The sequence below is a fragment of the Rhipicephalus sanguineus genome, chromosome 2 (assembly GCF_013339695.2).
Source record: "Rhipicephalus sanguineus isolate Rsan-2018 chromosome 2, BIME_Rsan_1.4, whole genome shotgun sequence".
Lineage (NCBI taxonomy): Eukaryota > Metazoa > Arthropoda > Arachnida > Ixodida > Ixodidae > Rhipicephalus > Rhipicephalus sanguineus.
In genome coordinates, this window is record NC_051177.1 from 212993532 (window position 1) to 213019932 (window position 26401).

The 26401-nt window shown below is 45.8% G+C and overlaps 1 protein-coding gene and 1 pseudogene across 1 annotated transcript in view; one reads left to right on the forward strand and one right to left on the reverse strand.

Annotated features, from left to right (window-relative positions):
* LOC119384062 (smoothened homolog) overlaps nucleotides 1–26401 on the reverse strand; it is a 126126-nt gene that overhangs the window by 45672 nt on the left and 54053 nt on the right. The window contains 1 exon segment of the mRNA XM_037652349.2: nucleotides 16182–16305. Within this exon segment, the coding sequence (XP_037508277.1) occupies nucleotides 16182–16305 (124 nt within the window).
* LOC119384063 (uncharacterized) lies at nucleotides 20715–23692 on the forward strand (annotated as a pseudogene).

Sequence of the window (26401 nt, forward strand, 5' to 3'; positions counted from 1 at the left end):
AAATTCCACTTGGAAGATGTAACCATTCCGATAAATAGACCTTGTTTCAGATATTTTGAACGAGGAATGTGAGCGCGTGGTGGCTGCTTGTCGATGGCCGTGACGTCAAGTGTGCTGGCAGTGGAAGCACTTCCCTTTTTCTACTTCTCCTTTCCTCCCCTCTTCCGCAAAGGCACTGAGGCGTGCCCCACCCGGGAGCACTGTTCGCTGCCAGTGCCATTTGTACTGGTTCTAGGAACCGTAGTGGGAGCAGAGCGGGTTGAGAGACGGTGGCTGGCATGGTTGGCATGACTATTTCGGACGAGTTAAATGTCCCTTTTTGTAGTTCACAGTGCAGCTGCTAGACACAGCAATTTGTGAAAAATGCAATAAATTCGCTATTTTCCACCAGTTTCTGCCTGAAAACAAGGTTGTGTCCACCTTTTTCAGCACCCAAGCTTTCAAATTGGCTGAAAATCTCTGTGGAAAAAGTTTTGTTCAGTGTCCTTCGAATGGCACAAAGCAAGGCTCCAGGATAATTGCATTGTACTTAACACACTTTCCACTACTGTTGTTCAGTACTCTGACAATCAGTCCCTACACATCACATGGCTTTTCTAATTCCTACCTCTTGATACATACCAACAGACCTATTGTTGGGTACCAGAAAGCGGCTGCATTGATTTTTGCTTGTAAACACTCAGATAGAGTAGCAGTGTCATGCCGTTAAGCAGTGGATCCAGAATTTACGCACGCCATGCAGCAGTGTGAAACGATCAATACAGAATAATTGTGCATAAATTAATCAATATGAACAAGAGGATTAGTCAATGAATTCATAGCACAGTAAGCAAGTCATCAGATACCAATCCAAGGGCAGCCCCTCCCAAGGTGCATACAGGATGCCATTTTGAGAGTTAGTGGAAGTGTGAGTGAGAAAGGAGTAAAAAAAGAGTCACTCACATGCACATCGTGGGCTGGAACAGGAGAGAGTGGGAAGGAAAGAAAAAGGAGTTAGCTCAAGAACCAACGTGGCTGCTAAGCAAAGTGAGGTATTGGGCTAGTTGGTTTTGCATTATTAAATTACTGCGCTACAGTTAATGGGACAAAAGAAGTTAGGGAGGACATGCGTTACGAAGCGGACACGACAAGCGCAAACTGTCAATTGAATTTATTGGAAAAAAAAAACACGAAGGAAACAATTAACGCCATCTTCCCAAAGGCAACCCTGATGGGATGCGAAGCAGCAGCGTTGCGCACGGGTGGCGTCATGGGTTGAACAGCGCTAACGCGGTGGAGAGGGTGAAGCGAGAGAGAGGTGACACGTACAGACATGTTTCAACGCGTACGTTAGGCGCGCATCAGGTTTATTGCGCGTGAACCACGAGTCGGCGGTGTAGCGAGCGGCGGTCGCGGTAGCGGCAGGTGTTGCAGGCGAACGGACGAGGCGGCAGCTGCGGGCGCTGCGGTGAGTGTGCGGCAGGTGAGGGAGAGAGTGATGTCAGCACGCACTGCGAGGGGAGCGTGACGTCAACGCGTTGCAGCGCATTCGGTGGGACGCACGGAGGGACAGCGTTACACAGGCTAGTCAAAGAGCTGCTTCGCATCTAAAATTACTCTGGGAATGGGAATGAACAGGTTACGGTGGGGGAGGGGATGACAATCTTGCGGAACTGTCTTCTGATGCTACACGTGGGTTGATTACCGGAAAATGTGATGAGTCATGAAGTTCTTTCCCAAGTCGACTAGCTTAATTGCTACATGTTGCTTCTGATAAATTCGATTTCTGTTGGGGTTAGCAGAAGGGAGCTTGAACTGACGCATGCGCTTTGCTGGTTCGATATGTGGAAGGCTACCCATATTTCGCGTGTGGTTTTATTCTTTGACTTTGCAAAAACTGATGTTTTGTCGAACATTGGGCTGCACCAAATATGGGAAGCCTTCCACATATCGAACCAGCAAAGCGCATGCGTCAGTTCAAGCTCCATTCTCCTGACCCCGACAGAAATCGAATTTATCAGAAGCAACATGTAGCAATTAAGCCAGTCGACTCGGGAAAGAACTTCATGAGTCATCGTAGTATCCAGTAATCAACCCACCTGTAGCATCAGAAGACAGTTCCGCAAGATTGTCGTCCCCTCCCCCACCATAACCTGTTCACTCCCAGAGTTCTTTTTCCCTTCATGTTTTTTTTCCAATAAGTTCAATTGATAGTTTGTGCTTGTCGTGTCCCCTTCGTAACGCGTGTCCTCCTGAATTTCTTTTGTCCTAGTAACTGTAGCGCAGTATTTTAATCATGGCTGCTAAGGCAGTGTACGACAGTCTACTTTTCCGCAGTGTACCAGCAATGTATTGACAGTATACTTGATAATAACAAAAAAAGTAAATTGAGAACATAAATCTAAAAAAAAAAAAACTAGTACACAACACCATCAATGTAAGGAAATACCTGAACACTGACAGAAAGCTACCATTTCATTTTTTTAACGAATGAGGAGCATAGCTGAAGCAAGGGCAATTAGGCTCAGTTCATAGTTCAACAGAAAGTACAACACTTAAGTGGTGCCAGGGTCCTTTCCTGCATTCACCACACAAAATGAGGGTAGCAGAAGAGGAGGGCCATCTTTTTCTAGCATTCCAGCAAAGTATACAGAATCCCACACATCCCAATGCTTTCACATGTGCCACCAGGCTCCTTTATACACAAACTCTTAGTTAGTTAAACTGTGTTTAGTGGCATAAAAGCAACTGAGGCCACAAAGTAAATGCATACAGATTTCACAGAAAGAAAACTATATAGTTGAAGAGAAACAGCTGTTCTCTTTATTAGAGTCACAGTTTTGGGCAGTTTCATGACAAACTGGCTTGTAGCATAGCGCGGAAACAAACAAGGACAAAGAAGTACAGGGCGAACAGAAGTGCCACTACGTATATCTTCTTTGTCCTCGTTTGTTTCCGCGCTATGCTACAAGCCAGTTCACGAGAAACCAACAAGCCCATATTGGTACCCTTGTCAACCTTGTTTCATGACAATACAGCTGAGCCAAGTGCAACGCAGAAGTGAAAGGTTAGTATCACATTGGAGCAAAAGGCAGCTATCGCAAAAGCATAAGGTGCCAGGTCGCATAGTGCTCATGCAGAAAGTTCTTTTGCTGTTTTTATTGCATAACTGTGCGTGTAGCAATAGGTGGTCGCAATGACCCCATTGTACATGACCCTATTGTACATATATAGCAAAACCTTGTTAGTATGCACCAACCTAGAACGTGCGGGCTGTGCCAAAAAGTTCGTTGCAGCAAAATTTCATGCATAGCCCCAAAAGTTAGGAAGATCTGATGATTATGGCTTGCCCTCTGGTCCCGGCAAGCGTACTGCATTATTTTTTGCATCGAACTCTCGCTAACTCAGACTTATTTGAACGCACGTGGAGTTACCGTACTCTCTCGCGTATAACCCGCTCAAGATATACAAGAAATTCGAAGCTAAAGTCGCAGTGTGGGTTATGCGCGTATCTCGGAGCGCAAGTTGGCTTCACGGTAATGTAACAAAGGCGGCTTAATGTCAATATGCAGGTTTTTTATTTAACTTTTATTTTTACATGGTTTGTAGTGGGGGGTGTGGGTTATAGTGCATTTAATTGAATCTAAGCCGACCCGATAACGCCCGAAGTCAGAAAAAGAAAAGTTGCCTCGAATATACGCCAAGCAGAACACAAAGAAAAGAAAACAAAAGCTACACATGACGGACGACTCATCCAGCTTTCCCCTGTGCCTGTGTGCACACAGGGGAAGCCTTAGTACACTGAAACCTCATTGCAAAGAAGTAGCACTGGGACCGTATATTAGCACATTATATTCAATATCCGTTGTCACAGCAGAGATAATAATTGGCTCTAACAAATCAACAATCTGGCTCAAGAAAAATTCCTAGATACAGTAATGCGACGAAAGGGGCTAGTTGGTTCATGTTGGCTCGGTGATGCGCTTACAGTAGGGAGACGCTACAAAGTACACAGGACACAGTGTTAACAGGACGAGCGCAAACTTCAAGTGGTTTTTACTGTTAATGCGTAGACATATAAATATAAGTTCTCAAAAACACGTGGCAAAGAGATAGTAGACTTGACCCTGCCTATGTGATGTCCATCACGAACTCGATTTCCGCAGGAGATAGTTTTATCGATGGCTCGCTGACGCATGTTTCGGTGCCCAGAGATGCCATGACAACAGCTTCGTAAACTATTCTCCCCCGGTCGTCTTTTATCGGCTTTACAATAGTTGTTTTTCGAACTGGGGTAGGCATGTGCATTGGTTACAGTGAGTAGCTAAATTCTCGATGGGTAATCTGTTGACAGTTTTACCGGTGTTCTCTAAGCCTAGTGTTAATCAGGGTGTCTACCGAGTTGACATTTCTAAATTCCCTGAGTTTTCCAGGTTTTCCCTGAGTGTTATTGCTGAAATTACCTGATTGAAACAGAACGTCGCTTTATGTCAAGATGGGTAGAGACCATATCGCTCGGTGATGTCACTCTCTAATACGCACGTTAGAAAAAGAAAACGACTTAATCCCATTTGAATAGTACATAGAACAGATAAACCTCAATATAGCGAAGTTGGTAAAAGCGGCAACTCACTTCGTTATATCGAAACTTCGTTAAACTGAAATTAGACCTTTCATGCAAGGCATAGTTACTAAAGGATTAATCTTAAACTGAAAATGCCATAAGAATGCTCGACTAATATGGCAACATGAAAAAACTTTTTTTAAAATTTTTTGCGTGAAAAAAAAAATCAATTTTGTTGAGCCTGAGATGCAGCAATCACAGATGCCTTGCCAGAGTGTCACATGTAAAGACGAAACAAGTGCGGGTTTAATGCACTGTGGAATTGCGCTTGTTCTGCTGCTGCGGGTTGTTGTCAAATCCTGGCGCGTTGATCAGAGCAATGCAAGGCCTTTGCTATCATGGGTCTTTGCTATCATGTTGTTCTCCACGAACGCACAACATCAAAAACCATCCCACGTTAGAAAAAAAGTCACAGTTTCACCGTGAGAGCAAAATAGTAAATCCGATAGCAACAAAGAGGAATTTTATATGAATATAGGTTAGCAGCTCGCTCCTTCAGGAAACCCAGCCGCTGCACTGAGAGAAGTGCCCTATCTATGATCTATGGCTCAGGGGCGGATTCAGGTACCTAATGGGGGGGGGGGGGGGGGGGGGGGGGTACAAAGGCTGAAGCCAACGCTCAGCAGTGCATTTTGGTGGGTCACGCATATTTACAACAGCCCAGAGGGGATTGTGGCGGTGCCTAAGAAGCCTTCGTTGGAAATGTGCATAGGGAAGCAGGAAAGGGTAGAGCAATGAGAGGTAGAGAGCAGGGACAAGATCCTCTTTACCCTTTTTGGACAGTGGCAGGCAAAGCAACCTGACAAAGGGGGCAAACTCGACAAGCAGCCTGACAAAGGAGGTGGACGATCGCCGCTACCCTACCCCCCCCCCCCCTCCCCGGGATCTGCCACTGCTATGGCTTCAACGGAAGTTTTGCAATTAGAGCACAACACCTACAAATGTATGAGCCGTCTGCTGATCCCCACTAAAGATACCGCGGCGCACGCGACCACGCCCGCTGGTACAAAGTACGCACTTCCTGTCGGACTCATGGTGTAAGAATATTCAGGTGTTGACACCGCGCGCGCCTAAGCGGCCAGAAAATGTTCGGTCGTCGGTCCGTTGAGCGGTGCGCCATCTGATGGCTTGAGGCGGAGAGCGCCCGCGAGTAGCCGAATCACGGTGGTGCTGCGTCATCGCCGCCGCTCTCGCCGTTCCCTCTCCTGTTGCTCTCTCGATTTCGCCCCTCGACGCCGCTTGGCGGTTGCACATTATCCAGCAAAATGGCACAAAAAAATGCACGTTATCAGCAGCATGCGCGTTGCTATGGAGACGACTGCCCCGCTTTTCGTAGCGCCCTCTGCAAGTCACCTGATAAGAACCCGAACATTATCTCCTGAGTATATTCTTACACCGTGGTCGGACTCACGCAGACCCCCCCCACCCCCCCCCCACCTTCCCAACGCGCCGGCTCCTATCTCCATGCGCCCATCGAGCGAATGAGACGGTCGGCTCGTTTCATCTCTGCTTAAGCCCCGTTTGTCGGCAGCGCTCGCGCGCTTTCACTCGCACATGCAGCATACGACGCGCGGGGTGATGTAATCGCAATTTGGACTTGATAAGGAAGATCATGGCGAAAGCAAGAAATTCGCGTCGGAGTGTCTATGTAATTGCTATCGCAAAAAAAAGCAATATAGCTGCGGGCTAAGATCGCATGAAAGCACAGCAACAGCCTGAATTACGGCACATCCGACTATGGTGGAAACGTTACTGTTTTCCGACATCGTGCGCCGAATCGAGCATGTGGGACCCCTGCCGGTGTCGCGAATTTCGGTCGCCGCTATGCCATGGCTCTGAAAAGTTTTGTAATTCGGCTTTGTAGCAAACACCCACGTGGTGTGGCTGGTAATTGCGAGCTGCAGCCCCAAAAAATTTCAGTCGACTGCCTAAAACTTGTTTCAGCAGTGCCATCATCGGGGAAAAAAGAAAGAAAAAAGCTTTCACTTGCTGTGAATGGGCCCGTCAGTTACGCTAGCTATCGCCTGGAAATTTATTATATTGTTCACGGAGTCCTAAATAGCATCTTTGAAGCTCGGGATCAGAGCGAGTGAGCTCTCCGATAACAGCCAACAAGCGTCTTTTTTCTCGCCGATCGGGATGGCTTGCAGATACGAGCCTTGTCGAAGACATCCGCTTCCTGCACGATCGCGATCGCTTGCAAGATAACTCAAGCTCGTTACATCTACTGCTACCGCTTCTACAACAAATCATGCTTGTTACTTGACACGCGGCGATAACAAAAACACCATATCGGGCGCTAACGCACAGCACGCGCGAGAAAGATTACAGAACTACAGCGCGCACTCACAGAACACCATGACAACATTGCGCGATACGATGTGTCGTGGTTCGCGGTTCCCGCACGCCACGCATTAGCCGTATTCTCTCCCACTTCACCACTCCGAAGGCGATAACAGCATCGAGGTGCGCCACTTCCCCGCAGCTGCAGCGGCCGTTTGATTTGAAAAATACGTTCACAAAATATCGAGCAAGCGCTACCGCGACTTTCGTCGCCTTTCAATAAAGTTACTGTGGATTTTCCCTGACGGGAGCACAATTTCCCTGAGTTTTCCCTGAGAATTTCCAGACTACCCGAAATCCCTGAGAATTCCCGGTTTTCCCGGTCGGTAGACACCCTGGTTAATACATCTTGAGGTCTGTCAGATATATCTTTTTCCGCATGTTAATGACAAACTGTCAACTACTGCTACATCACACTGAACGAAGCTTGTTCTGTGGCCTATTTTACATATCTTTCCTTCTTGCGTTTCTTGTGTGTTATTAACTTTCTTACACAACCCTAGCAATTTTTGAGGGGCTGAAAATGAAACTGGCACGCCGTTTCAGTTTCATTTTCATACAAAAACTATAATTATTTTAGGCTACAAACCCATTATAAACGAGGTAATCCTTACTGGTTTCCTTGTGGCATTTGAAACTAAATAGACCGGAATATGAGAAGGTGAAATAACAACAGAACAAAGTTCATTCAACAAAACAGACCTAAGTTCACATTTATTTGAAGAAAGATGTGACATCAGTCTGGTGGCTTCTCAGAGCGCTGCGCAGAATGATGTTTTCCACAGTGCCCATGCACGAGGAAGCCTCTTCTACTTACGCAGTTTATGTGGTGCTGCAACCAGTCACATGTGCTTCTGTTTTGCGCTGGATGACCAAAATTTCTGCAATGTTGTCTAATCACATGTTTAACCAAATTTTTAATGTCACAAACACATTAAAAAAATGTGATTGTGAATTGTCCTTCAATACTTTGCTTTGAAAGGGCCAGTAAACAGGCTCCAACTTTTTTTTTTGACACCCCCCAAACAAGCTCCCCAATTCGTACAGTAGACCGTGGCGATCACATTTTCCGAATATTACAGCCCTGTGCGCCGCGCGGACCCTCCATTTCGAAAAACAATTCCCACGCCTCTTTCCTTCGCCTGACCCCCCTCGTACACGCAGTGACGCAAACTTGCCCAAGGGCAACTTGACGTACCACTGAGCTCGTCGGTTGGTCTAAACCAGGTCTCAACAAGTTAACGTCAATTCCTGTTCCCACCCACCGCTACGAAACTGCACCTTGTTTCTTGGCCCTGCGGTGATGCGGTTTCGGCCACGCAGTTGTCGGGTTGTTCCTCGCACTGCATAGCACCTGTAAGCACTTCGCCTTCACATGAGCAACACGTGGAGGAAGCGTTGTCGGCTGCAAATCGAGCAGAGAGAGGGGGAATCTCCGGTAGCTTGAACGGGTCGCGCTTGCTTGGTTTTCCCATTGCATGCGCCGCAAGAGAGGTTCTTTTCTCTCGCACCCCTTTGTCGTATTGGAAAGCAAGCACGCATTCCTGCTGCATTGTGGACTGTCACAAAGGTATAAAAATACCGAAGAGCCGAAAACTGCCCGCCAAGTTACGGAGCACATGCAACAATGTAAACTGTAAACAAACAGGAGCCACAGCAAGTGGAAGTGCATGGCGAATGAGCGAGCTCGCCGATGATGTCAATTGTTGACATCGTGTCACGTTGCCAAAGCGGGCGGAGTCACAACGACGAGCTACGCCTTTTCCTCCCTGTGGCGGAGAAGGGTGGCGAGGCCGCCTGAAAATTTGAAAGCAGCTGAAACGGATGTTCTAACTAGGCTTGTGCGAATACTCGAGCACTTCGAATATTCGAATGAATTATACAGTTTTCGCATTCACTTTGATTCGAATTTAAGTAATTGGCAATTTTGAAGTATTCGAAATGAATGAATAGGTGTATATTAATCCGCTTGTAACCTCCCCGTAAAGGTGCTTTTACTGCAGTAGAGGGGTGCTATACCGTGACTACACCTTTCCAGGAAAAACCCGCACTGCCGCAAAGCCCCAATTCGAGGTTAAATGAACCCTTACATCGATTCATCATTTTTTAAGTTTAAAAGTTTGTTATACCGGCTTATATACCCCAAGTATACTAAATTTTAAAACATAACATATTTTACAGGTTATCACTTGCATTCTACCGAAAGTCAAACCCTGCTTTTATTCAAGGTTGCTTGCAGTTGCTTTGAACCAAAAAGAATGACATTTGCACATGCCTTGTTACAATTTGAAAAAAACATTGTGCAAGTTGGTTGAGTCATGACAAATATGCTTTTTCTTTACTGTATTTACTCGCATAATTTGCGCACTTTTTTTCGCGATTTTAGAGCTCCAAAAAGGGGGTGCGCAAATTACGCGGAGATTTCGCGAACACATCCGAAAAAACGTGCAATATATAGTAACGCACGCAGTATACACATTAAAAAAGAAAATAAATTATAGCACAAACGAAGGGAATTCTTTATTTAACACTTAGCACATACTTTTTTAGCCATCCACATCCGGTCATGTGCGGTCTACTCAGAATCATTGGTCGAGAGGTCCGACCGGTCCGACTGGGAATCATCGTCGCGGCCGCTGTCACCGCCCTCCCAAAGCGCATCGTCCTCAATTCCATCGAGCGCATTTGACAGCCCCGTCTTCTTGAAGCTTTTCTCGACAATATTGGCGGAAACCATGTCCCACGCTGCGAGTATCCACTCGCAAACAGTTTCCAGTGGCGGTCTCTCTATTCTGCCAGTGGGAGTGAGCCCATGCTCTCCGCTGGCCATCCATTCCACGTACATCTTGCGCACGTAGTCCTTGAAGGGTTTATTTACGGATACATCCAAGGGCTGCAGAAGAGATGTTAGTCCGCCCGGGATAATAGCCACGTTGGTCCTCATGTCCCGCAGCTTCTCCTTTACGCTGTCCACGAGAAGGCCCCTGGTCGTCTACCCCAGACAGTGTCGAGCCAGTCGTTCATAAGTTCTTCATTCATCCAGCCTTTTTCTTGGACGCGGATGTGAATACGACCTTCAACCTTCAATTTAGGCAATGTCTTCCGTTTGAAGATCACGAACGGCGGTAGTTTACGGCCATCAGCTGTCACGGCAAGCATAACCGTGCAGCGTTGCTTCTCACAGCTGGTTGTCTTTATAGGAACGGATGAGAAGCCTTTCTCGCTCACTGTTGTGATAGGTGGCATATCAAAGCTTAACGGAGTTTCGTCTGCGTTCCCAATTTGGGACATGACAAAGTTTCCAGTTCTCCGTAACCCAATCACAAAACGGTGAAACAGAACAACCTGCTGCTCGTAATCCTGTGGCAACCGCTGGCACAGGGTCATTCTCCGTCTGATAGACAACTGATGGCGTCTCATGAAGCGCGTCACCCACCCTCTGCTTCCCTTGAACGTCGCAGCAGGGACCCCTTTTTCCTGCGCTATCTTTCTTGCCTCGAAATGCAGAATCTCGCACGACACGGCGACACTGGAGGACCTAAGCTCTCGCACATATTTGAAGAGGTCTTCTTCAACGGCAGGAAACTTTCCTTGCTTTGGTCCTTGGAACGCTCTCCGTCCAGTCTTGTATTTACGAGCAAACTCTTCTGCTTTCTCCAGTACCGAACGTGACTCTCATTCACGCTGAAGTGCTTGGCGGCGGCACGGTTCCCGTTTTCTTCGGCAAACTCTATAACACTGAGCTTGAATTTCGCCGTATAGTTATTGTAGCCCATCGCAAGCGAAGAGTAACGCGGTAACGCGACTGACTGATGGCGAATTCTAAACTTCCGAAATCAACCGCGCTGCAGCGCGGACGCAGAGAACGAGGGGGAAAGTTGGCGCGACTGGCCCTCGCACGCCTCCGATGCAGAAAATAGTCCGTGCCGTATCGCGTGCATGAATTCTCACAGCGGGAGAACGCTCGAGCAGTTCCAACAACACGTGAACAGGTTTGGGTATTCGGGTACAGTCCCTAAAATATAATATTCTAGGAACCGTAATTCGCGGGTTTCCAGTGGATAGAACGAGTAATCGGATGAAAAGGGACTTCGCACTCGCAGCCCGTCTTGTGTATGACTGCGCTCGGCAAGGGGCGCGGCCGTCCAAGGTCTCTCCGCGGCGCGCGCCGGCGGGCGGGACGGGGAGCGCAAAATATGCGAGTAAATATTTTTTTTAGTAAAGCTGGCTAAATATTAGGGGTGCGCAAATTATGCGAGGGTGCAAATTATGCGCGTAAATACGGTATAATATGTGATATATTGTGACGTGGTTTATTGACATGTCTTCAGGGAATATCGACAGACGTCAAGAGTAGGGCGTCGGAGAGCGGTGGGCGTCAAGCAACCAAAATCCAGGCAAGTGCGAGCTGGTGTCCCCTATTGACACTGTGGCTTGCTTGCTTGCTAGCTTGCTTGTGTGCTTCTTCGTCGTCCTCTCTTCATTACAATATATACTATTCGAATTCGTTTCGAAATTATTCAACCAAAATCACTACAGTAGACTCCCGTTAAGACGAACTCGAAGGGACCGCGGTCATCTGTTCGTCTTATCAGGAGTTCGTCTTATCAGAAGAGCCCTCAAAAAGAGGTGTGCTAACATGCCATGTGCATCCAAATATGTTACTTGAAAACACTGAATGGAGTAGATTTACAATGGGGACAAAAAGACAAGAAAAAGTACTTATTTGGCTCATCTAGATAAAAACTATGCCTTCAAGCAGAGTATTTACACAAATCTTACGAGCACCCGATTTCGCGTGTTCAAAAATAAAAATGCACGTGAAGATGTTTGCTACCACATTTTAATGATAAAACTGTAACACGCTCCTATGTTGCCGATTAGAAAAAAAAATAGAGACAAGCACAATTTTCCTTCAAAGAACGTAAAATTTATTGTCCTGACAGTTCGTTTTCTTCTGTGAGCCTGTTTTGCTGGCTCTAAAATCTCTTCTGGATACGCCTCGGTCGCGTGCTGTTGCCTTGACAAAGTCATTATACGCTGAGTTGCTTAAGAAAATCTGCAAGGTTTTCTTCGAGGTCCGGATATTTTCCCGTTTTCGGCCCGTAGTAACTTTTCCTGATCGACGTGCAGCTTAAGATATCCCATCGGGCTACTCACGGTCACAAGCCTCGCCACGAAAAAGACAACGCAGCTATATTCACTGTGAAAAATAGCCTTCCCTTGTCGTGCGCTTCCATAATCAAAATGGCTTATCACAATTTGCACTTCACGGGGAACAGATACAACGCACACAGGTCCTACGCGAACCAACGCTAACTGACCACAAAATGTGCTCGGCCGCCACTGTGTGATGGCGATGACAATGCACCTGACCCCTCTGACGGGAGTGCGCTGCGATCGATCGTGGTTTCGGTTTCGTACTCGATTGTAATGCACAGGCCATTTTGGTTCCTGTTGTGGCTTTCTTTTTTTTTTCCCCACTACACAGCGGAGGGGCCCCAAGCTCTTGTGTTCTTCTGTTCTCCTTTGTATTCCAGCTGGGAAACCGAAGAACGGGGGGGAATACAAAAGGACACAATGGCTTGGGGGTCCAAGTTGTAAATCCCCCACTCTTTTTGTTGCTTTCTTTGCTGATAAAGCCCACACCTCCCCCACCCACACGCTGGGCGTGAGGGGGGATACCTGCTTTATCCGCTGACTGGTCTTCATTTATCTCGCGCATACGGGAAGCGCTTTTTTTTTCATCTTTTTTGCTTTTTCTCGGTCGCCTGAATGCCCCCACCAAGACTGCAGTGTTCGTTTCACAGAATCGCTAGCGTTGTTGGTCACCGCGAAAGTTCGTCTTAACAGAAGAGTGCAGTTGGGCGGTTCGTCTTAAGCGAATTTTTTTTGCATTGAGTCTAGGGAAACCAAACAAATGGTCCCGTGTTGTTCGGTATAAGCGAGAATTCGTCTTAACCGAGTTCGTCTTAACGGGAGTTCACTGTATTTGCTTAGAATTCGCTCCGAACCTAAAATTTACTATTCGCACAAGCCTAGTTCTAACCCCTGTGACTTCCTTATTACAGCCCGTACTCACAAAATTCTTGTGGCAGCATGTTTACATAGCAAAAAGTGCGCATATTTCTCTTCATTACAATTTTTGGACCTCGGGGTTGTTTACTGGCCCTTTAATGCTACCTTTAGAGTCAACGCGGCAGCTCTCGTGTTTTCGGTTTCGTTGTAAAAAGAATAAATGTCCCCGAAATGAAGCATGACCCACTAAAGTTCGTATTTAGTTTGCTATAACCGATATAGCTGGCTATATCAGTGGTGGGAATGCCCTCCAGCTTTTTAGAGCAGCCATTGGAACAAGCAAAATCTGCTTTTGGAGCAGCTACCAGTGTTTGGAGCAGGCATGGGCTTTTCATGAAACACACATAGGAAGAAAATTTTTCTTTAATTTAGTTTAATGTTCTCTCAGTTTACAAGATCATTTCTACATAGGCAGCAAGCCCGCAAAATAAGCACAAAAACTAGCACTGCCTCGAGATAGACCAAGACTGGTGGAAGACGCTGTGCCTAGAATTGTGTGTGTAGTGTGTGTGAGTGTGTTTGGAGTTTTATGTGAAGTGCGGTGTTCGGAGTGTGTGCTTTGCTTTCTGGATAATGATAGAAACCAAAAAGTGATGCTGTGGGCCAAAATGCAATATTCTGTTTTACTTTGATAGTGCTGTTTGCTGGTGCTGTCGCCGAATCGAGAAAATTTCTAGAAAGGCTCAAAAAGAGTAATGCAGTTTTATGTATAATTGATCAGTTTAAGCTGAATAACTGGGTTAATAGAAGCTCTGGGTTGATTTCGATTTGCGCTGGTGTTTACATAGAAGGAACAGGGTGGCTAACTGGAACGCCAACTTAGAACTCGTGGTCATTGCGACAGTATATGGGAATGGATAAAAAAAAAAAAAAGAGCCGCGAATATTAGAACTCGGCAGTGTTATGAAATCTGCATGCGTAAAATCAAAACCTTTCGCCTGAAAATCGCACATAGTGCCTATATCTAGCAAAAGCAGTTCACAGCAGTTTCACCTCATTATATTTTTTCAATCTTCAAAATCAAAAGCGCAAATTATGACACCAAAGAAAAAAAAGGAAGACAACACGAGCATCACTCTCCGTTTTGTGGTATCTCAATCTGCGCTTTGATTTTTAAAGCTATGTTTCACGAACGATATCCCTCAACTTCAAAGCTATTAATGCCAAGTTAGCCTGATATACGGGCTTGTTTATTGGCACGTGAACTTCCATTTGCAGCTTCGTGATGCCCTATAGAATAAAGTGAGAATTAGTCCGAAAATGAGTGTTACGTGCAGCCAGAGAACGGCTACTCCACAACCTCTAGCGCAAAATATGTTAAGCTGTCAGTCATCTATAACCAGTCACACTGTTCTGTTTAAGCCCGAAAGCGACTATGCAGGAATCGAGAAATGTAGGAACGTCACGAACACACGCGTCACTTGACAGACACCCTCAGTCAAAACATTACCAGCAGTCAATGACTTGGGCAATTTGACAATGCGCATCATGTAGTACTATACTGACCATACTAATCAATGCTATGATTTGTTAGCGAGAACATGGAGAAGAAAAATATCTGAAGAAGTGTATTTGACGCCAAACGCTTCCGCGAACGCGCTACTGCCCTACCAAGCGCGGCAGATCAATGTTCTTCTGCTTACAGTGACGCCTCTGGTGGCCACTTTTGTCCCTACATGAAACGTTCACAGGAGTTTCATGACCAGTAAAAAGTATTGAGGGACCATGTCATCGCTAATAAAGTGGTATTCACACGGGGGACAAATCGTCCGGGAATAAAGGCGGAGCCTAGTGACATCAGCTCGCAAGGAGAATTCCCTACAAATGTCCCCCCCCTCACACAGATGAGGCGAATGGAGGGGGAGATCAGTGTTACCAGACTACTCTGGTGGCTTGTACCGCCCGTTTCATCAGCTGCTGACGATGAGATGACCAGCTGCAGACTGGACATCCACTGCCGCTCTCTGCAGGAGCAAGTGCAACAATGTGGCCAAACAAGAGCCCGAAATTCCGCTATAACCCCCACTACCGGAGGATCGTTTGTCCTGTCGGGGAAAAGGTCCCCGGGTTCTCTGAGGAGGCGCGGGGGGCTCACTAATCAGTGACGTCGCGGTCCCGTGATCCGCAATCCCCGTGTCCCCCGCAGATGTCTCCCTCGTGTGAATACCCCTTAAGGTGCACAGAACTGAGAGAAAGTGACTGGTAAAATTAGCTGAAGCACATGTTGTTTAATGCTAAGCACTTTCTTTTATAGACATTCCTGGATACTGAAAAAAGGCAAAGAATAAGCTTTACAACAATCTAGTTTAGCAATAAGAACTTAGATGTATTTCTACAAGCTCCATTTATTGAAGGAGCTTACAGAAATTAACCATAATGATTGTGTTTTAGCAAACTATGTGAAAAAATTTGAAATCATTATTCAAAATTCATACACTAGTGATTCAGAGAAGTTAGCCTCGCAGTACTTTAAGTGCAACTTCAAATGTCAATAAATATGTCTGACGGTTACTGAATTATGGTGTTACTATGTTCCCGATGAGCATGAATTGGGAAATCAGTTGGGCCTGTGCCAGAAATATTTTTTTGAACCCACTGATAACATGGCAATGTGAATTAAACACGGACAAAAAATTTTCCCTTGCCTGCACTTTGTGCATTTGTCTGCCTCTGCATTGTTCATAAAGTGGTTAGCCAGGCTAGTTGGAATACTGACGTTTGGTGTATTTCTACTGCTTAAAAGAAATAGGAAAAAAAAAACAGACAGATAGAGAAGGTAAATGCTGTCTGGTTCCCAAAGCTTTTTCCATCAGAAAAAACAATGAAAATTGTGTATACAATTTGTCCTCTATCACACTGTCTAAAAAAGACACAGACTATCTTCTGGACAAGTCATCTGCTGTGTGTTTCTGAAGAGTGGTGTCATGCATGTGCCACATTTCACATGACATGAAAAACCTGTTCCTTCTGTGTTGAAGAGCAGTGTTGTTACAGTTCTTTAGTCTTTCTCTGTCTTGGTTTTCCTATTTCTCTTATGCACTGGAAATCACCAATGTTATAGCTCATTCTGCTACCAGAATGAATGTAGCCAGCTTTCACACACTACACCACACAAAGCACACCAAGACAACAACAGGGAAACAAGAATGCCACGCACCTCGGACAAGAAAGTAACCGGCAACGAAAAAGGCTGTTGTGACAGGGAAGAGCACGAGCGCTGATCGTGCATGAGGATTTGCTGCTGTGACAAAACAAATGCCTGAAACAGGGTCCCCATCCACCTGCAAACAATGACAAGAGCACTAGGGTGAAAACAGCAAGTCACAAACACAAGGGTTGCATACACAATGCCACCAGGACAGTGCGATGTCACAAATAAAAAGACTGAAAGAAGTGGGCTATCCCAATTCACTTGTTTCACTGTCATGTGAAAAAGTTTTAAGAAGTCTTAAGCCAGTAGAGGGCAGAGAAGGTAGTGGCAAGGTCAACAACAAGCAAGTGGCAGCCATTCCTTTTGTTCATGCACTGTCTCAGCGCCTGAAAAAGGTTGCCAGTAATTACAAGGTTGGCGTGGTTTTCATGTTGTGTCGAAAACTGGGAACAATCTGTGCTGCAGTTTCAAGAAATGGCCGTGACAATACTTCCGAGCGAGCCACATGTAATGTGAAGCACAAAATGAAATTTGTACCTTGTGAATGCGGGGTGGTATACCATTTGCCCCCCCACCAGTGTGGGAAGGTGTACGTCGGGCAAACGAGGTGCCTCAATATTAGATTACTACGTGAGCATCACAGCTCACTGAAAGGCGCACCTTATTCCCATTTGGCAATGCAATGCAAGAGCTGCGGCTGCGCATTGGCATTTGGTGAAACGTCGGTGATCTTTCATCACAAAAACCAGAGGGCACGGGAGGTGGTGGAAGCGTACCAGATAAAGAAACATGAAATTTCATGTATCAGCTAGTCATCAGTGGCACTATTAGAAAATGAAATGCAGTTGTTAGAAAAGGGATACGCATGCGCGGGGTGCTTCAAAAGTGCTTGCAAAGTGACACATCACCCTGATGGTGTGTGTTCTTCTCTTCTATAATCAGTTAGTAGAATGTATAGTAGTTTCTTGTGTTATCAAGCTGGGTGATTGCCGTGGTTGCTTTGTATGTTCGTTTCCAAGCAAGTGTTTTGCTGTGATTAAAAAACCAGTTGAACTTTAGCGCCTGTCCTGTGTGGTTCTCTGCTCTTTTGTCTATGTCGCGCTACGACCACAATGAGTGTCCTAGGTCCAGCTTATCTGCAATACAGTTTACTTCCATTAAATTGAAACAATTTGCCAGTTTACCTGGAGGGTTAAACTGAACAAGAGACACACACATGCAAAAAGAAAAAGCCACGTGGAATCTCCTTTGAGAGTTACCTACGTGACACATAAGTGCAGAGCTTTACTATAGGCTGCAGCTGTCCATGAATGCCGTTTTTGGGCGACATCGGCACGGCATCTGTCATCTTTCCGGCGTTCGTCAGCATCTACCACAAAATACCAATCACGTGCCCCCTCTTCGATGCAAGGAAAGCTGGGGAGGGGGCTCTTGCTCGGAACTGCCCAAAAATTCAAGATGGCAGCCGACAGCGTATTGGCGATGGAGCGTTCGTATTGTTCTAGGTTGTCCTTGTTGGCTCATCACTACCTTCGTATACATCGAACACGGTCTTCACCTGCCCTCTACAAAATGCCGGCCCACCCGTGGATTGGACGCAACAGCCGTACCTACGGGATCAGCTGAATGAAAACCAGTTTCTTGGCTGGCAACTGCGGTCATTCAACAACACTGATACCACTACCAGCGCCGACCACACGGAATATAAGCTGCTGCCTGTGAACACCCCTATGGGGCACCACACCGTATCGACAATGGAGCGCTTACCGTTTGTACTGTTCCAGGTCAGTTACCTTGATCATTGTACGAGGGGCGTTCAATAAAGATTTCCCCTGACCAACTTCCAGTGGACGGAGAGCAACGAAACTTTGCAGATTTATTAGTCCTTCTATACATAGGTGCCACCCAGGGACACACACTTCTATCTTTTTATGCAACTGTAAACACCTCGCTTGTAAAAGTCGACAGGTTGCTGCAAAGGCCATGTTGTAACTTCAGAAATCAGAGTCTCATCATCTGGAAAATGCTTGCCCTTCAAATATGACTTCAATGTTGGAAAGAGGTGGAAGTCCGATTGTGCGAGGTCGGGTGAATAAGGGGAATACGGTATAATTTCAAAGCCACAGGAGCGTGATTCCGACTGGGCAACATGCGAGTTGTGAACTGGGGCATAGTCTTGCAGAAGGCAGACACTTTTGGTGAGCATGCCACGTCTCTTGTTTTTGATGGCCTCCTGCAATTTCTGCAGCAGTGAAGCATAGTACGCCCCAGTAATCATGGTACCCTTTGCTAAGAAATCTATCAAGACTACTCCGTGCTGGTCCCAAAAGACTGTGAGCATGACCTTGTCCGCCGAGGGCTGGGTGCGGTGCGTACTTTGGAGGCGGTGAGTCCAAGTGCTTCCATTGCATCGACTGCACTTTAGTCTCCAGATCATAGTGATGGACCCAGCATTCATCTTGTGTAAGCAATCTGTTGAAAAAGTCCTGCTGGTTTCCATGGCACATGGTCAAAAGAGCCTGGGAGCATTCTACTCGTTCCTGCTTTTGGAAAGGTGTGAGCATCTGGGAAACCCAGCGGGCGGATACCTTACGCATATGAAGATGGTCCTGAATCATTTCTTCCATGGACCCCACATTAATCTTGACATGTTGGGCGAAGTCTGGAACGGTAACGCAGCGATTTTCCAAAATGGCGGCCTCCAATCGCTGGATGGCGTGTTCATCAACAGCAGATTGGGATCGCCCTGCAATCGGAGCCGTTTCCACGGAAATCAGACCATATTTGAATTGGCGATGCCAGTTCTTCACTACATCATATGATGGGGAATCCTCCCCATAAACCTCTTTTATCTCATCGAACGTCTCCCTTGGAGTGCGGCCTTTCAAGTACAGGAACTTGACGGCTGCTCTGTATTCCACTGCATCCACTATCACGCCTCACACCACTTCAGCACCTTTAAAAGAAGGACCGTTCTTTGTTTAGAGTAGCAAATTGGCACGTGACCTACAGTGACTTATGTCATTACATATACGCAGTTTCAGCATCCTGCAATAAATGGAAGTCAGTCAGGGGAAATCTTTATTGAACGCCCCTCGTACTTGCCTAAAAAGCAAGAATCGCTGCCTTGTTTTGCTGTTGTGCCCCAGAGAGTGGTTATTTGCTTTAGAAACATGCGAAGAAAGTGTTCGGTGTTATTTAAAGGGACACTAAAGAGCAAAACGATGTTTCTCGCATTAGTATAGTCTTCCACGATACCAAAAACACCACGCTTTCTGCGCGAAGACGCTTAATAAGCCAGAAAACGCTCAGAAAAAAAAATACAGGTGGCGATGCCACCTTGGAATTCCCGCACCATTTGCCGTGACGTCACATATTTTTGACGACGCCTGCTTGGGCCTACGTAGTTCCTAATCGGTTAAATCCAAGTACATTGTCCTCTGAGGGGCCAGAGACTTGACATAACGAGTTTGTGGAAATTTCGTCGAGCCAGTGGCGCCAAAATACGTTAAATGCTCTTTGAAGTCTTTTACGTCACGAATTACAAAGTTCGGCGCGAAATTTAAAAATGAAGCATTGAACTTGGTTTTCTCCTATAATAATAAACCTATGGTGGTGAAATAAACTACACAAGAGTTCTCCGAGCACATTTATCAATCTAAACCAATTCATTGTTTCTCTTTAGTGTCCCTTTAAGAAGCCTGCTTCTAATGCTTTCTGGGAATGTGGAAACTAATCCCGGACCCAATTCTAACAATGTACTTGCTAAGATGCTGAAAACTGTACAAAGGATTGAATCAGGCCAAGACAGTATTTGACGCGATATGCAGGAGTTGAAGCTATGGCAGGCGTCTGTAGATAATGAACTGAAGCAACTGTCTACTAGGCTCCATGCAGTTGAAGTCAATACTTCTGACTTAAAAACTGCCACGCTTCGTCGTCAGCTGGTTCTCCTTGTGCGGATTCCAGTGGCATCTCTGTTCAGCTTAGATCAATTGTATCGCGTTGTAATGACGTGGAAAACCGGCTGCGATGCTGTAATTTAGTGTTTTTTGGCATTCCCCATAATATTTCCAAGACGTGGTCAAGTGCTGAAATGAAGGTCATCGAATTCTGCAAGGATAAATAGACATTACAACTGATTTATCCAAAATAGAACAGGCACACAGGATTGGCAAATACGAGTCAGCAAGCTGCAGGCCAGTGATAGCTAAATTCACGTTCTTTAAAGACAGGCAACATATCATTCAAATGTAGTTTAGAAGAATTTGTTGTTGGGCGAGTTGGTGCATCTTACCACAAAAAGAAAAACTACGCAACTTGACACACACGTAGTTAGTTGCAAGTCTGCGCTTCATGTGTGTCTGGTTTCACGTCTGTCAAGTAGCACAGTTTTTCTTTCTGTGGTGATATCATTTAAAACACTTCCAAGCTCAAAGGAACTGTTTCTGCGGTCCGCAAAGATTTTTAAATCCAGACGAGACTAGCCAGGAAGAAGCTGATAGCATTTGCAAAATAAAAAAAAGTGTCGTGCAAGCTTAAGGGGAGATGCGGGTCGAAAAACGCGAGTTTTCTAAAAAATAATCGATTTTTTGTTTTCACCTGTTTTGTTAAGATTAGTACCTCTACTGTTCTGAAAAAAAAAAAATCTATGTCGAGACTCAACTGGAAATGCTTTAAAATTGCGTCTAAAGAGCACAAGGTGGCTGTCAAAAGGCCGAAAGTGTGTCATCTTCGAGCACCTTGCGGCTGATAATGCGCCGCCGCTCGCCATTGTCGACCGCATGAGGCGAAGAGCCGAGCCTCACTCTTCAAATAACGACTGTTTCCCGCGCTGCTGCAGCGCAAGAAATAATAAAGAGAAGCACGCTTTTGCCGCCTTTTCCGAGCGCCGCGACTGGCTTTAAATCACGTGGTACGGATCGGGAGCCGCCATTGGCCGCTGCGCGCCTGTGTGTGCTGTGAAGCCTACTTGCGGGATCCGTGTCTCGTCGAGCAGCGCAGCTGAACAACGCTTTTCTCGAGTGCTTATCCGTTATGGATGAAGAAAGCCGTAGGAAGCGCGGTCACCGGCCTGTCAAGTTTCACGCGGCGCACAAATTTCGAGGACGCCGGCGCAAATCAAAGCCGAACACTCAAACGACGAAAAGATCGTCTGCTGCCGCAAGGCGTAGTGGCAGTGACGCCGATGCGTCCGACGAGCTTGCCGCGGCATTCGAATATGTGAGTGCCTCCCAGAAAAAGATCGGACTCTTCGAAGACGAAGAAAAATTGCAGGACGACGAGTCTTCATTGATTGCTGATGTGACAGCACTGAACATGCTTGTGCGCGGTGCAATGTGTCCGACGTGTCGCCATTTGGGATTACGTGTCCGGGAACCGGCCGACAAGCGGAAAGGACTTGCATCGTTCGTGGAACTGCACTGCCCAAACAGTGAGTGCCCCGAAACTGTTCTTTCGGCGACATATACTTCGCGGCGAGTAGCTTCAGGCGGGGAGGCCAGCGTGAGCGCGGCGGATGACGGACTGACCGCGAGGAGAACATACGACAGCGGGAGCTCGCGCGATAGCTACGCTGTCAACGTGAAAGCTGTTGTGGCGGCGCGCTCCGTAGGCATGGGCTACGAGCAGCTGGTCCGATTTGCGGCAATTCTTGGCTTGCCAAAGCCAATGCACCAAAAATCATTCACTGCTATCAGCCGGAAAGTCCGTGATGCGGCAATGGATGCCATCGGCGCCAATCTTGCGAGTTCGAGAGAGCTGACAGTGAAGGAAGCTGGCGGGGACGACATTGCCGTTATGTACGACGGAACGTGGCACAAACGCGGCCACAAGAGTCACAATGGCATCGGCACTGTTGTGTCACTCGACACTGGACTTTGTTTGGATTTTGAAGTCCTGTCAAACTTCTGCCTAGCTTGCAGTAGGCACAAGGCTCTGCCAGATGAAGAGGAAGAAGTTTGGCAAGCATTTCATAGCCCTGTCTGCGAGCGAAATGTTGAATGTTCAGCCCATGCGATGGAAGCAGAAGCTGCAGTGCGCATTTGGCAAAGGAGCCAAACTTATGACACGCCACTGCGATTCAGCAAATTCCTCAGCGACGGCGACTCAAAAGCGTACGCGGCAGTTGTTGAAGCGAAGGTATATGGTGATGCTGCGATCATTGAAAAAGAGGACTGCACAAATCACGTAGCCAAGCGCCTCGGAACCGCTCTTCGCAAACTCAAGGAGCCACTGCCAAGAGGGGAGAAGCTGAAAGATACGGCGATACAGAAGCTGCAAACCTACTATCAAGTGGCCATTACAAGCAGTAGGGGCAGCATTAAAGCCATGCACCGGGCGATATGGGCCTCATATTTTCATAGTCGCTCAACAGAGGATGCGAACACCCACGAATTCTGTCCAGATGGACCAGAATCCTGATGCAAGCACAAGCGTGCTAAAGCCTTGGGCGAACCTGCACCGGCTCACACACCCCTGCTCACCAAGGCCCAGGGAAAGGCAATTTTCCCCATTTACAAGAGACTAACCGACGAGAAGCTGCTGACCCGCTGTATTCAGGGCAAAACTCAGAATGCAGCGGAGTCGCTAAACAGTAAAATTTGGCTCCTCTGCCCAAAGACAAGATTTGCCTCAAGACATGTTGTGGAGATGGCCACTGCTATGGCCGTTCTCTGGTTTAACCGAGGACACTCCAGTTTTGAACGTGTTCTGGAAGAGCTTGGTGTGCTCCCGCCTCATGATCTGGTTGCTCTTGGCACATCACGGGACAGCACACGCCAGAAAAAAATGTCCCAAAAACTAACAGGACAAGCAAGGGCTCGTCAGCGTGCGCTGAAGAAAAAATCTCTTGTCGAGGAGTCAACTCGAAAGAGCCGTGAGGGCCAAACCTATGGTGCTGGCGCATTTTAATGGCAGTGGCCACTACAAGGAGGATTGTTCTTTCTTGTGTACAAATTTCATCGCATTCAATGACATCTTTGATAAATAAACATGCAATTTTGACTTTAAAACTCGTTTTTCTCAAAACACAAATTTTGCCATTTTTGTCAATGTGCCCCTCCTTTTTCGGGTACTTCTGGTGCTCAGATCTGCATGAAATTTTCTCCAGATTTTTTCCAATGTACGAGAAATACAATTATCTTGTTTAAGTTTCAATATTCTTAATATATAATAAAAAAATGTTATGTAAACTTTTATTAGGGTAGGAGAAATATGAACTTCCCACGTTAAAATTTTTCACGTCTAGTACATATTTTGTATGAACTTCCTAATTAGTTATTTGCATTCCACACTTCATTTGAAACATTATGAACTATCAATTGTAAAAAATTATTGAAGTTTAGGTCTGAAAAGAGGGGGGGCAAAAGGCTTAAGTTTTTCACTTTGTCATGTTGCAGAACTAAAAGTATGCAACTTGCAAGAAAACTAATTATATATTTGAAATCAGCATAAAAAGTTCTATAAGCAGCTCAAGTTTCATTGCTCTAGAATGAATATTTAAAAAAAAGTGTCTTCGACCCACATCTCCCCTTAATGTCGATAAGCTAAGAATAAACGTTAACGTTTACATGTATGACGCCTCCAGTGGCGCTGTTATGTTAACTTCAACATAGCAAAGGTCTAACATGGCATCACGTGTCGTCAGAAATAATTTGATGACATGTCGTGAAAATCCCGCACACTTCGAGCTCTCTTTATGCTTCACTATACACAGCATCCTTCCTAAACGCACTGAGCTCTATTTGTGTCTAGATAATCATGAATCTGACATTTTAGTACTAACCAAAACATGGCTGCACGATGAGATTAGAAATGATGAAGTACTGCCCAATATGAATCATTTCACGATCTACCGAAACGATAGAAGTGATAGAAGAGGTGGTGGACTCCTGATCGCCGTGAAACAGCAGATAACTTCCTTTCCGATAGACGTTAACAGTGAATTGGAGATTATATGGGTTTGCATCTCATCGTCGTCTTCCAAAAATCTTTTTGGTGTTCGTTACAGACCACCAGATAGTCTCGCCAAAGTAAAAGCCAAGTTTCCGAAAGCAAGCATCTGCCTACTTGGCGACTTCAACTATCCTGACACTGATTGGCGTAGCTTATGTTTGCAAACACGTAAAAGAACTGATTTCCTTCAGTTAACTCTTGATTACTCCCTGGTCCAATTAGTCCTTCAGCCTACATGTGGAAACAGCACGTTCGACCTCGTATTTGCGTCAGACCCTGACAGTACTGGCGCTATTTCCTATTCGGAGGGCATTAGTGATCATGCATTACTTTATTTCAAGATTTCCAATTTTTCAAGCACGCGTGAATTACGTCTTTTTAATTATAACCGCGCTGACTACAATGCTATTAACCTCAGCTTCCAGAATTTTTGTGACACGTTCCTTCAGACTTTTTCTCAGCATTCGGTCAATGATAACTGGCTTTTGTTTAAAAGCACCTTACTTAAGGGGAGATGCGGGTCGAAAAACACGAGTTTTCTAAAAAATTATCGATGTTTTGTTTTCGCCTGTTTTGTTAAGATTAGTACCTCGACTGTTCTGAAAAAAAAAATCAATGTCGAGACTCAACTGGAAATGCTTTAAAATTGCGTCTAAAGAGCACAAGGTGGCTGTCAAAAGGCCGAAAGTGTGTCATCTTCGAGCACCTTGCCGCTGATAATGCGCCGCCGCTCACCATTGTCGACCGCATGAGGCGAAGAGCCGAGCCTCACTCTTCAAATAACAACGGTTTCCCGCGCTGCTGCAGCGCAAGAAATAATAAAGAGAAGCACGCTTTTGCCGCCTTCTTCGAGCGCCGCGACTGGCTTTAAATCACGTGGTACGGATCGGGAGCCGCCATTGGCCGCTGCGCTCCTGTGTGTGCTGTGAAGCCTACTTGCAGGATCCGTGTCTCGTCGAGCAGCGCAGCTGAACAACGCTTTTCTCGAGTGCTTATCCGTTATTGATGAAGAAAGCCGTAGGAAGTGCGGTCACCGGCCTGTGAAGTTTCACGCGACGCACAAATTTCGAGGACGCCGGCGCAAATGAAAGCCGAACACTCAAACCACGAAAAGATCGTCTGCTGCCGCAAGGCGTAGTGGCAGTGACGCCGATGCGTCCGACGAGTTTGCCGCGGCATTCGAATATGTGAGTGCCTCCCAGAAAAAGATCGGACTCTTCGAAGACTAAGAAAAATTGCAGGACGACGAGTCTTCGTTGATTGCTGATATGACAGCACTGAACATGTTGGTTTAATCGAGGGCACTCCAATTTTGAACGTGTTCTGGAAGAGCTTGGCGTGCTCCCGTCTCATGATCTGGTTGCTCTTGGCACATCACGGGACAGCACACGCCAGAAAAAGATGTCTCAATAACTAACAGGAGAAGCAAGGGCTTGTCGGCGTGCGCTGAAGAAAAAATCTCTTGTCGAGGAGTCAGCTAGAAAGAGCCGTGAGGGCCAAACCTATGGTGCTGGCGCATTTTAATGGCAGTGGCCACTACAAGGAGGATTGTTCTTTCTTGTGTACGAATTTCGTTGCATTCAATGACATCTTTGATAAATAAACATGCAATTTTGACTTTAAAACTCGTTTTTCTCAAAACACAAATTTTGCCATTTTTGTCAATGTGCCCCTCCTTTTTCGGGTACTTCTGGTGCTCAGATCTGCATGAAATTTTTCCCAGAGTTTTTCCAAAGTACGAGAAATGCAATTATCTTGTTTAAGTTTCGATATTCTTATTATAAAATAAAAAAAAAGTTATGTAAACTTTTACTAGGGTAGGAAAAATATGAACTTCCAACGTTAAAATTTTTCACGTCTAGTACATATTTTGTATGGACTTCCTAATTAGTTATTTGCATTCCGCACTTTATTAGAAACATTATGAACTATCAATTGTAAAAAATTATTGAAGTTTAGGTCTGAAAAGAGGGGGGGCAAAATGCTTCAGTTTTTCACTTTGTCATGTTGCAGAACTAAAAGTATGCAACTTGCAAGAAAACTAATTATATATTTGAAATAAGCATAAAAAGTTCTATAAGCAGCTTAAGTTTCATTGCTCTAGGGTGAATATTAAAGAAAAAGTGTCTTCGAGTAGCATCTCCCCTTAAAAGGTGACGTGGCTTGTGGAGATATTTGCTGTATTTTATGTCCAAACCTGATGAAACTAGATCGACTTGTTTAGTTTTTCATGCTGACTTCAAATATGCAATAATTTTTCTCGCAGGCAA